This window comes from Arachis hypogaea, chromosome 5 (assembly GCF_003086295.3).
Source record: "Arachis hypogaea cultivar Tifrunner chromosome 5, arahy.Tifrunner.gnm2.J5K5, whole genome shotgun sequence".
Lineage (NCBI taxonomy): Eukaryota > Viridiplantae > Streptophyta > Magnoliopsida > Fabales > Fabaceae > Arachis > Arachis hypogaea.
This window is the reverse complement of record NC_092040.1, coordinates 97,322,279-97,334,674: the sequence shown is the minus strand read 5'-3', so window position 1 is coordinate 97,334,674 and position 12,396 is coordinate 97,322,279. Positions and strand designations below refer to the sequence as shown.

Sequence of the window (12,396 nt, the reverse complement as noted above, 5' to 3'; positions counted from 1 at the left end):
AAAGCCTTTCGGACTACCGAAAACCCCAAAAGACCACTTTTATTTTCAATTAAAAGCCTACAAAATATTAACCAAACTTAGACTCTGCTTAGCTACTGTCCCAAAAAATAAAAAATTCAGAATAGCCATTTGTTTGTGTGTCTCAAAAAATAAAAAAACTTCTAAGTTTTACACTAACCACGTAATCATAATAAAAAATTCAGAATAGCCATTTGTTTGTGTGCCAGAGGGGCTGTAGCCCAAAATTTGTTAGAGCTCTGAAGAACAATGTATCTCAATACAAGCCTGATATGGTTGCTATCTTAGAAACAAGATGCAAGGTAGCGGTGGCAGAAAAATCTATAAAGCAAGCGGGGTTCAATTTCAAGATGGTGGTTGATGCTCAAGGATTTTCCGGAGGCATTTGGTTGCTATGGAAAAATCCCAATCTCCGAGTTCAAGAAATAAGTAGGTATAATCAAGCTTTACATGTCCAAGTCCTAGAGGAAGGGAAGAAGTGGGAGCTCACTATAGTATATGCGAATCCCCAAATCAATCTCCGTAGAGAGGTGCAGAGTTATATTAAAGATTTAGCCTCCTCAATCCAAAGCCCTTGGCTAATCTGTGGTGATTTCAATGAAATAAGTGATCCTAGCGAAAAAAAAGGGGGAGCCTTGTGTGATACGAACCAAATTCATCGTTTCAAAGAATGGGTGGATGCTTGCAATCTTATTGACTTAGGGTATCATGGAACTCGATTCACTTGGAGAGGACCGATCTGGCAAAATGGTGATGGAATCTTTTAAGCGTTTGGACAGAGCCTACTGCAATGTGGAATGAAATCTGACTTTCCATAGTGCTGCGGTGGAAACCCTTCCTAGGGTGAAGTCGGACTACCATCCGATTTTAATCAGAACTTCTGCTACATCATCGAACAACCCCAAGATTCGACCTTTTCGCTTTGAATTCATGGGGATGCAGCATGAGGATTTTAACTCCTTTATGAGAGAAAATTGGCAATCGGATCTCCCCCTTAACCTGACTATCCAATCCTTTGTTACCAAAATAAAAAAGTGGAACCAACAAGTGTTTGGACATATCTTCCAGCAAAAGAAGCAAATTCTTGCCAGACTCAGGGGCATTCAGAATTCTCCCAGGTATGGTAAAAGTGACTATCTTGACAATCTGGAGGCAGAGTTGAGTGAAGAGCTGGAAACTATCCTTGAGAAAGAGCATGTGTTTTGGTTGCAAAAATCCAGGAAAAATTGGTTGGTGGAAGGGGATCGCAACACTCGCTACTTCCATATGCGGACTATGATTAGAAGGCGCAGGAACAGAATCCTCAAACTCAGAGGTTCCAATGGGGAGTGGATAGAAGATGATGATAACTTGAGGTTTCACGTTTGTCAATATTTCCGCAATCTTTTTACTGAATCGGAGATTTATAGAAGTGGTACCATCAACACCGAGCACTTCTATCCAAAATTGAACAATATCAATATCAGTAAATTGAGGTCCTTTGTAACCGAAGAAGAAACTGAAATGGCTCTCTTCTCAATGGGTTCTCTCAAAGTCCCTGGAGATGATGGCCTTCCAGCTGGTTTTTACAAGGAAAATTGGTCCATAGTGGTGGAAAGCCTCAAGGAGTATGTTCGGAGGTGTTGGCATAGCCCGGAGCTAATTCAAGAGATAAACAATACTCTGCTGGCCCTCGTTCCAAAAATTGAGTACCCTGAATTTGTTTCTCGGTTCAGGCCCATTGCTTTGTGCAATGTCTCTTACAAGGTTATAACAAAGATCATAGCAAATAGAATTAAGCCTTTGCTTGATGGTCGTATATCGCCTGCCCAGACCAGCTTCATACCAGGGAGAAGGATTCAACATAACATAATAGTGGCACAAGAAATTGTTCATTCTATGAGGAAAATTAGAGCTGGAAATGGGTACATGGCTATCAAAATTGACCTTGAAAAGGCCTATGACAGGTTAAGTTGGTCCTTCATTAAAAAATCTCTCCAAGACTTTTCGTTGCCACCTGAGATTACTAACATTATTATGAGGTGTATAAATACCTCTAGTTTTCAAATTTTGTGGAATGGTGAGCTCACAGAAAAGTTCCTCCCTTCTTGTGGTATTCGTCAAGGGGATCCCCTTTCTCCTTATATTTTTGTTATTTTCCTGGATCGGTTGTCTCATATGATCGAGGACATGGTCACGAATGGATATTGGAAACCGTTTAGAGTCGGGAGGAAAGGCCCTATTGTCTCGCATCTCATGTTCGCAGATGACATAATGCTGTTTGCGGAAGCCTCCAAGCATCAGATGGAAAACATAATGAAATGCTTGAATAAATTTAGCGAGGCCTCTGGACAGATTATAAATGCTCAAAAAACTCAGATCTACTTCTCGAGGAAAGTAGGAGAAAGCACTAGAAAGGAAATCACCTCTTTACTCGGGGTTTAATGAAACCAGAGAAATTGGTCGATATCTAGGAGCTTATATCATTGATGGTCATGCTACAAGGTTGGAAACAGAAATGTTTGTCTATGGCTGGTAGGGTGACTTTGGCTCAATCAGCAATCAGCCCAGTGGCCTACTTTTCGATGCAACATAATCGAATCCCTATATCTATCTGTAATGAAATAGAGAAGGCTCAACGAGCCTTTATTTGGGGATCAGATGACTCTAACAGGAAGGCTCATCTTATAGGCTGGCATACATTGTGCCTCCCAAAAACTATGGGTGGTCTTGGAATGAAAAATTTAAATACCATGAACAAGGCTTTCTTAGCTAAGATCAGCTGGGAGTTGATCGACAAGCTGGACGATCTTTGGGCATCCTTAATCTGGGCCAAATATGACCTCGACAAAAACCCGTATCTGACTCATCGAACGGCTAACTGTTCTAGTCTTTGGAATAACCTTGCTCCCATGTGGCCGTTCATAAAAGAAAATACTATACACAGAATTGGCAATGGTTTAAATACGCTATTTTGGAGGGATGTTTGGCTTGACATGGACCAGCCTCTTATAGAGCTTGCTCTCCCCACCTCGGATGTTGGAAACACTGAGGCTAAAGTTCGAGAATTGACCAATGACCACGGTGACTGGAACCTAGATAAAGTCAAGCATCTATTGCCTAATGACTGCATATTTCGTATAGAAGCTGCTCCCCCTCCTAGAAGTTCGGATCCTCCAGACTCGCTTGCTTGGAAGGCGACGCCTGATGGAAGATTCTCTGTGAGTTCAGCCTACCAACTCATATCCAAGGCTTCCCAACAGCAGGCTTCCCCACAGCACATCTTGGTTTGGGATAAGATTTGGGCCTAGAAAGGACCTCAGCACGTGAAAATGTTCCTCTGGCAAGCCACCCATAATAGAATTATCACCAAGGAGAAGAGACACAAATGGTATGGATCAGACCCAAGGTGCCACCACTGTCGACACAAAGTGGAGGATACCTTGCTCTGTGATGGAGCTTTGCCTATCTGGAAAAAATTGATCAAACCAGGGAAACTACAAATTTTTCTTCAACTCCCCTTGGTTGAGTGGGTCAATGCCTGCCTATCCTCTAATTGGGGAATACATATGAACACTCAGTGGAGAGATGTCTTCCCAATAACATGTTGGAAGCTTTGGAATTGGCGGAATATGGAGATTTTTCAACCCCCTTTCAAGAGACCTCCATCGGGGCACCTCATCATTCAAGATTATGTGGCTTCTGTCCATAAAGCCTTTGACAGAGGCAGTCCAAGGACTCAAAATAGAACCAGGAGCGAGGGTCAGCTCAAATGGCAGGCTCCCATGATGAATTGGATCAAGGTGAATACAGACGGTGTTGCCAAGAATACTAACGGTCACTCAGGCTGTGGAGGACTACTTAGAAATAGTGATGGTTGCTAGATCATGGGATTCACCAGACGGCTTGGTAATTGTGCAGCGTTTTTGGCCGAGCTATGGGGTCTGTACATTGGCATGGAAATGGCGTGGACATTGGGGTTCAAGAAAGTGTGGTTTGAATGTGACTCCAAGGCAGTTATCACTGCCATTCAGAGTCATAAAGAGTGGCGCAACTCTAGCTCTATTTTATATTCCCGCATCCATGAATATATGAACTATGAAGAGGGATTGGGATATTCGAATTTCCCATATCTATAGGGAAGCCAATGGTTGTGCAGATTGGTTGGCTAATTTCAGCATCAATCAGGAGGCCTCCACCCAAATATGGAACACCCCCCTGCTGCTCTTATGAGTATGCTATCTTGTGATGCTTCAAGGGTTTCTCAACCCGAATCTTTTTTTATTTTTGGTTTGCACCAGGGTATCCATCAAGCCGGAAGTCCAATGACTAATCCCTCGGGTACTGCAGAGGCACACAAAGTGGGCGACCTTTCCAAACAAGCAAGCTCCATTTCCATCCTCCAGTGAGTATCAAATCCGGGAGAGATGGTTAAGGGACACAGACCCTCATCCATCTGTGCCAACTTGCGTTGGTAACCCAAATCTTTAGTTTCCTCTTAGTTTGCTTTTCTTGGGCCTTAGGCCCTGTTGTAAACCAAAAAAATAAAAAGAATCTCTATTATAAAAATATGTGTCATGTGTGTTCCAAGTACCAAAAGAATAACTAAATAAAACAAACTAAATCTTATAATATTAGATAGATAAAAGAATCAACACTGATAATTCTTTATGTATCAACATAACACCGCCCAATATTTAATATATGTATTCCTACGTTTAATTTATTGATTATAATTAAAATCTTGAAAATTTATCATAATTGTAATTTATGATATAGAGAAAATATACAGAAGTATAATTTATTATAAAATGTAAAAAATAAATTTGATTTAATAAAATAATATTAAATAATCTTAAAAATTTAAATTTTGAAGATGAGTGATTTTATAATAAAGATTAAAAATTTTAATTTATAAATAAATATTAATCAGTTTATTTTTCATATACAATTTTTTGTATATAATGATTTCATATAAATATTAAAAAACGACAATTAATAACTTAATAAAATCTAACGAGCAAACAATATGTAAAATATACGTTATTTAAAAACAACACTTCAAAAAACAAATAAAATTTTGTTATTTATATATAAATTTCTATGTGCATATTATATCGAGTATCAAACTAAGAAAAATAAAATTGTGAGACAATTTAGGTAAAACGCGGAGAACACATTAGTAAATATTAAGAATTTAGGAGTTCAAATTTTGTTTTGTGTATATAATCACCAATGAAAATTTCTCAAATGTACAATTATATTATATTATATTATATATATATATATATATATATATATATATATATAACACATATTGTTGATTCTTAAAAAAGTAAAATGAAAAAATGCATTTATTATATTAAGCTAATGATATTTTCTCTTTTTCTTTTTGATGAGATAGCATTTCAAAGTATACAACTCCCTTTTATGTAAAATTATGTCCTAATTAATAATTACTAATAGTTAGTGTGAGGTGTGCACGTAATCAAAGCCACCTAATTAATATTATTTTGTGCAGTATCAGGGAGTTACAATATCAATAGCTTGTTCTAATTATAGTCCAGCTCAATTTGAGGCTCTCCGCCAATTAATCCAATTCCCAATCCAAATTAACAAAATTATTATGACCCTTAATGTATGCCATTTTTCCGCATTCATTCATTCCCTTTATCATATACTTCTTTTTCTTCAACATGTACCATTTAATTTCATTTTTCCAATTTTAGACGGTAGGTATATATCTTTGATAAGAACAAAGCAATTATGGTAGAGAATTAGAGGGAGAAAAAAAATGGTTCAGTGATTAAGGGTCTATGGTTTTTACTTTTTAGAGTCAATTATGGTAAAAGCAATAGGCTAGTATTAACCTCACATTTCATTCATTCATGAAACAAACTCAACAGATTACTTCCCATTTCTTTCAACCATATCAAAAACATGCACACCACATGTTCAATGAAAGTCCATTGTGGTCTAGCCCACCCCCCCCCCCCCCCCTAGGTAGTTTTGTTTACAACATCTTATTTTGTTTGAAGGTTTCTGTTCTATCTCTCATTGATCAAGTAGTACTTTTGGTGTTGGTGCTATATCAAGAAGAAGAAGCAGAAAAAGGTTTCTTTTGACTTTTTGAATCTAATCAACAAATGGTTCGCCATTTCGGTCATTCACACAGCATGCAGAAGTCAAAATCTTTTCATTTCAGGAGGATGTTTGATATCCCAAAGAGCCATATTTATGGCTTATTCGATAGGGATAGCGACGAAGATGATGAAAACAATAAGATTTACTCGAGAAGCTACGAGGCAAGAAATACAGTCGAAGTTAAGCCAATTGGACGTGTCCTCAATAATGATCAAGCAACAAGTTCAGGTGTTCAAATACCAAAGATTCCTCCCAGGCCCCCAACTGGTATATATAACATTATTACCCTTTACCTTTTATGTCAAGCTTGTTATTGGTTCTAGATTGCAGTTAAATCAATCTGGTATAAAGTTTTCTTTCTTTTTTGTTCTATTGTTCAGAAGCTGACATGATCAAGGATAGGTTTGGTAAGTTACTTTTAGGAGAAGACATGTCAGGTGCAGGAAATGGTGTTTCTTCAGCATTGGCTTTGTCAAATGCCATAACAAATCTAGCTGGTAAAGGACATATATTTTCAGATTGTTACCAATTGGATCTGTTGTCTCATGAAATGTCCATTTTCAATAATCCGGTTGTGGTTTTTATGCTATGCAGCATCTGTTTTCGGAGAAATATCGAAGCTGAAGCCAATGTCTCCAGATAAGAAGGCCAGGTGGCGAAAAGAAATTGAGTGGCTTCTATCGGTGACTGATCACATTGTTGAATTCGCTCCATCACAGCAGTTAGCTAAAAATGGAACAACCATGGAGGTGGGCACCCCCTAAGCCTAACACAGTAACACGACCTCCTCTTTTGTGTAGCTTTAGGACCGGCTATGTTAAGCTTAGTTATAAAGTTTAACTCTGAGTTAACTTATAGTAAAGATTTTATTTTCAGTGATTCATACTTCATATAAAATAATATGTTATGGCTTCATGTAGATCATGACGACACGACAAAGAGCAGATTTGGTCGTGAACATCCCTGCCTTGCGCAAACTTGATGCAATGCTCATTGTAAGTAGCTAACTATATGATCCTTTTTTCTGCATAACTATTCAAATGGCTTTGTTTCAATCACTTTGAATTAACTATTTAGCAATGGAACAGGATACCTTGGATAACTTTAGAGATCACAATGAATTCTGGTATGTTGATAAAAGCGACGAGAAGGGCGACGATAAAACCAGCAATCAAAGGAAGAATGACAAGTGGTGGCTGCCAACAGTTAAGGTTCCACCAACAGGTTTGTCAGATCTAGCTTTGAAATGGATACAGTGTCAAAAGGACTCCGTTAACCAGGTTCTCAAGGCAGCCATGGCAATAAACGCGCAAGTGCTAGCAGAGATGGCAATCCCTGATAACTATATGGAATCTCTCCCTAAGGTAATGTATAAAATTAGACCAAAAGAGTCTAACTGGCTCATATACTTCGTCAGAACTAAGAATTTCAGTTGATGTTCTGCTTCACTCCTTTCGCAGAATGGTAGAGAAAGCCTTGGCGAATCAGCATACAAGATCATTACTGAGGATTTCTTTGATCCTGGTCAATTCCTCCAAACAATGGACATGTCAACAGAACATAAGGTGCTTGACCTGAAGAATAGGATTGAAGCTTCTATAGTGATATGGAAAAGGAAGATGAACAACAAGGATAGTAGCAAGTGGAGTTCAGCAGTGAGCATGGGGAAAAGGGAACTCTTTGAGGAGAGAGCGGAGACGGTATTGCTGCTAATCAAGCAGAACTACCCAGGACTTCCACAATCTCAACTTGATATTTGCAAAATCCAATATAACAAGGTGAAAACAACATTCCACCTAAGCACATATTTGGTTTGCTTCTCAAATTGTTTCTGTACTCAGGATTTCGTGAAGAAAGTAGTAAAAACAAACTTTTGTAGATGCCACTTTTGTAATTAAAACTTAAAAACAGAAACTTGGAAATAGAAACTATTTGGGTACTAATGAAGTTTGATTCTTTCCGAATATGTGCAGGATGTGGGACACGCCATTCTAGAAAGCTACTCAAGAGTAATAGAAAGCCTAGCTCACACAGTTATGTCAAGGATTGAGGATGTCTTATATGCTGATTCATTGACACGTAATCCATCATTGGCAGTGAGTAACAACAGGAGGTTCTCGCCTGTTTCTTTGTCTGCAAGTGGGGAGAGATCCCCGAATCCAGAGGAAGAAGAGGCAGGAACCTCACAACATTCTGACGGGACACCAACGGCATCAATGACTCTCTCAGACTTCATGGGTTGGAATGCATCCAAGGAAGGGAGTGATCATGTAAAGACTACAGGAGACTTAGATGAAAGCTTAGCAACAACACCAAAGAGAGCATACTATGTGGATAAGCTTGAAAGCTTGACTTCGATGAAAAGTCCTATAGGCCGAGATTGATGTTAATATCAAAGAAGGAGCAAGGTAGAACACAAATAAACAACATTTACAGTGCAGATGTAGACACCCAATATAGAGTCTTATGCTTCTTAAATATCAGGCTTGTACATTATTTCAGTCAGGCTCTTAGGTTTTGAATTTTTTGCACTGCTTGTAAATTCTTTATTCCTTTACTTTTTTAAGATAGTGGAAGACCTGTGCTGCTTCTGGTGTATATATTTAGTATTTCATAAGATAATTTTGTTCATTTGTCAGAAATATGAAATAAAACTAAAGCAAAACATGAGAATCTAGCAGCTTTCTGGGAAATAATGTTTAGGACTATTTGTTTAAAACTTGTGTTAAGCATAAAAATGTCTTGTTCCTAAGTTCACAAAAGAGTAAGACAATGTTTGAGAAGTGCCTAAACTACATAGTAGCTTTTAGTGTTTGGTTCTTGATTACCACAGATAACATTAAATTGCAACATATGCTCATGAGGAAACAATTCCAGAAACAAATGAATAACCAAGAGTGCTGAAGACTAGAAGATGAAGCTATACATTGTTAACAGTCTAGTTTTCAAAGGGTTCGTTTAGTACGCCGTAGAAGCCATAAGATGTCACTGCCATGCAACGATCTTCTATGACGTCCAATCTTCGGGGTACCCTACAAACAATCAAGCAATGCACATTAAGAAATCTATGAGAAAGAGAACCTGGTTTAGTATGCTGCTAGAGTGTTGAAGACAAAACTCACTTGGAAATGAAATGTGGGATTTGAAACTTTGGTTAATACTGATAAACCATCGCGAACAGGTACTACTGCAGCTTTAATATGAAAAGAAAGTTACATTAGAACATAAAATTATTTTGAATAAGGTTTATTGGGCATTAAAAGAGCATAAGGTGCTTACCTATGGCCAAATTTTTATGGTCACTAACTGTAGTAGTGGTTGACTTCATATTCTTTGATGAAAGTGGTTTCTGAGTGTACATAAAAAGAGGTAAATCTTCATGTGTCTCCAGTACATGTTTATCTTCCAGTTTTGAAGAAACTTCACTTTCAGGTCTTCTGCATTGAATGAGGGGAAAAAATGTAACAACTATCAAACTAAAGTTTACGTTATTTCACTTTCATAATGAAAATTCTGAGAATCAGAAAACATATGTTCAATTTTATTGAGGAATGAAGAGGTACCTTGATTTTTCACTGCTTGATCTCTCAAGAGTGATTGCTGATCATGGAAAGTAATTAAAAATATAAAATTAGGGGGGAAAAAACAAGATGATGGAACAACAGTGATAATTCAATGTAACTGATTTGCAAAGTTTGTTGTGCCTATCAGGGGGAAAAAAAAATCAATGGATGACATAAAGTATTTACGTGTCGATAAATATCTTGAATGGAATCTTGGCAAGTTCTCCCTCCATTGCATCTTGGTGAGGGCAAGCTTATCAGCATATTGTTCACATGAGAGAAGTCTCTGTCAAAAAGCACCATCTTTAGTAACTGTGTTGAATATTTTAGAATTTTGTTTATTCTTTTATCAATTGAACATTTATACACAAGTCGTGGTACCTACTAATTGCTTATAATGTGGTTAGAAATTCTTCATCATTGAATATAAGTTATGTCACTGCTTAGCAGTCAAATAAACCACAGATTAAGGCATTAAGCAACAAAACAAAAACTACTAACTAAAATAAACAGTTCTAAAATTAATATATCAAACTGGTGTGGGAATATTAGTACTGTTATGCATAATTTAAGCTAAGTGCAAAGTAGAATACTAACCTGTTTGAGGCATTGGATTCTTAACTCAGCATCAGAAAATGCATTTGTTTGAGATATAAGGGCATCAAGATTGGCAGAAACATTTCCAAGATGATCAACTACAGTGACCACTGCCCTGCATATGTATTCTTTTGTATTCTCCACAACACTGCAAGAATGTAACAAGTTCCAATTTGTCAGTGTCATGTTAACATGTGAAGCAACCAAACAAACTTTCTCATAGAAAAAAAACTTAGAAAGTACATGTACCAAGAAAAAGAAAATTTTTTTAAAAGGGTTACCTGGATAATCCAAATTTAAAATTGTTTTGCAGCATGTTCTAGATTTATAAGCAAAGTATGTGGGATTCAAAAATCCCACAATAAGGTATGGTTAATATATTTGTGTTTGGCTTAAAGAGGATAAAAATTTTCATCACCCTTCCTCATATAGTCCATTTTCCCTACTAGTTTAGCAAACATGTTAAAGAAAAGACTCATTGATTTGTGGGATATTCCAACAGTAACAGAATCTGTGAGTGAGTGGTCCCCTATTATACAAATGCAAAAAAAATGTTTGATATATTTTTTTTATTTTTCATTTCTACATTAACAAAAGCAAAAAAAAAAAAGGGAAGATCTTAACATGTATTATTGTCCGTGGCTATATACTATGGTATATGAATCTAAGACCAAGTTTGAACTGATATAGGCTCTGCACTGTGTTAGAAAATTCTCCATCAAAAGAATTATTCATAACAAAAAAATAAACTTAAAGAAAGAAACAGAAAATCTTGGCATATGCATGGACCTCCTCAAGGTGTATGAATTCTCCAGAAGGCTGAATCCAAAGGCAGAGAATAACTCTGACATTGGCATATATATATATATATATATATATATATATATATATATATATATATAGCAGCATCAGTTACTGAGTTTAGAGGACTCACTCTTTCTTTGATGTGCCTTTCAAGAATGTTGTTTCACAGAAATCTGCAGCATGGTGAAGCTGAGACCTTAGTTCTCTTAACTCCTGCCAAAAAAAAAAAAAAAAATCAACAATGCATGAAACTGTTCCAAGGAGAAAAAAAAAAAAAAAGATTACAAAAACAGCATGTAATTGTAAATAAACCTGAAGAGACTTGTAAAATCCCATGCCTTCTTCTGCCTCAGTCTCAGCCTCATCTTGTTTCTCAAGACAAAAGGACTTGAAACTCAGCTCCATGCTCTTGTTACTGATATCAGTTGAAGTGTGAACAAGTTCCTTATCTACAAGTCTGTTTTCTGAATGAGACCTGTGGATATATGCATTGGTTTTGTTGCACCTTATAATAAGATGGTGACCGAGAGGTTGAAACAAAACAAAACAAAACTCAGTAAAATGACACTTTGTCTTCACCTCATTACCAATCACTCAAAATATGTTGCAAAATGACAAAATAAGTGAAATAGCAGTTTTCATTTTTAAGTCCCGTGACATTCTGTTCTTCCCTTTTTGTGAGTAGCTTTTTTGTAAATTTAAAAAGGCACGCCAACGATTCTGACACACATGGAATGGCAGAAAGCATTTAAAATATAAGTATGGCAGAAGCACAAAAGAGTGAGATTATCATCTGAAAATTCTTCTGATAGAAGACAAGATATTAGTGGTGTACAATTACTATAGTTATTATGAGATAAGATCATAATCAATAATCAATGGTTACATTAATGCAAAATGAATGGCTAGAAATAAGGGACTAGTTTTGAGTTTCGTTAGTGTTAAACAGCACATGCAATTGCAAAGGTTCATGTGACAGTTATGCATGTGAATAGAAGCTTAATTCCAACGGATGCCTCATAATGAAGAAAGGACAATGTGCTTAAGATTAATATCTGGCGTGAAAATATGAAAGAAAAGAAAAGGGGGGAGAAAATAAATTTATACTTGGTTCTCCCACTACATTGACCACTATAGAAAATAGAAACGCATGTTGCTTGGAAATGCAAATTCTTAAAGTACACACAAAGGTTTTAAGGACGTTTAATTTTGTATATTTAGCTACGTGTGCTTCATGCATAGCTTCTCTCTTTTTTTTTTGGGTAGTTGAAAATTTTCTACTCTTTTAAAA

General features: G+C 36.7%; 2 protein-coding genes across 6 annotated transcripts; one reads left to right on the top strand and one right to left on the bottom strand.

Moving 5' to 3' along the window:
* Window positions 1–5,669: 5,669 nt before the first annotated feature.
* On the top strand, window positions 5,670–8,837 carry LOC112802130 (rop guanine nucleotide exchange factor 9). 2 transcript variants are annotated; one of them, XM_025845187.3, is made up of 8 exons: window positions 5,914–6,111; window positions 6,203–6,408; window positions 6,522–6,638; window positions 6,736–6,890; window positions 7,062–7,136; window positions 7,230–7,505; window positions 7,602–7,919; window positions 8,115–8,837. In XM_025845187.3, exons 2-8 carry the CDS (start codon window positions 6,207–6,209, stop codon window positions 8,523–8,525), a joined length of 1,554 nt encoding a protein of 517 aa, XP_025700972.1. In that variant the 5' UTR covers window positions 5,914–6,111; window positions 6,203–6,206; the 3' UTR covers window positions 8,526–8,837. The 2 variants fall into 2 exon arrangements, with proteins under 2 accessions (XP_025700971.1, XP_025700972.1); XM_025845186.3 differs by having other exon boundaries at window positions 5,670–6,408.
* On the bottom strand, window positions 8,824–11,812 carry LOC112802131 (probable protein ABIL5). Of its 4 annotated transcripts, none has more exons than XM_072237521.1 (9): window positions 11,685–11,812; window positions 11,418–11,580; window positions 11,236–11,318; window positions 10,302–10,449; window positions 9,891–9,990; window positions 9,705–9,741; window positions 9,421–9,575; window positions 9,264–9,328; window positions 8,824–9,173 (listed from the first exon to the last, which is right to left on the bottom strand). In XM_072237521.1, exons 1-9 carry the CDS (start codon window positions 11,687–11,689, stop codon window positions 9,087–9,089), a joined length of 843 nt encoding a protein of 280 aa, XP_072093622.1. In that variant the 5' UTR covers window positions 11,690–11,812; the 3' UTR covers window positions 8,824–9,086. The 4 variants fall into 4 exon arrangements, with proteins under 4 accessions (XP_072093622.1, XP_072093621.1, XP_072093620.1 ...); XM_072237520.1 differs by having other exon boundaries at window positions 9,421–9,578; window positions 11,685–11,803; XM_072237519.1 differs by having other exon boundaries at window positions 9,264–9,334; window positions 11,685–11,802.
* Window positions 11,813–12,396: the final 584 nt, after the last annotated feature.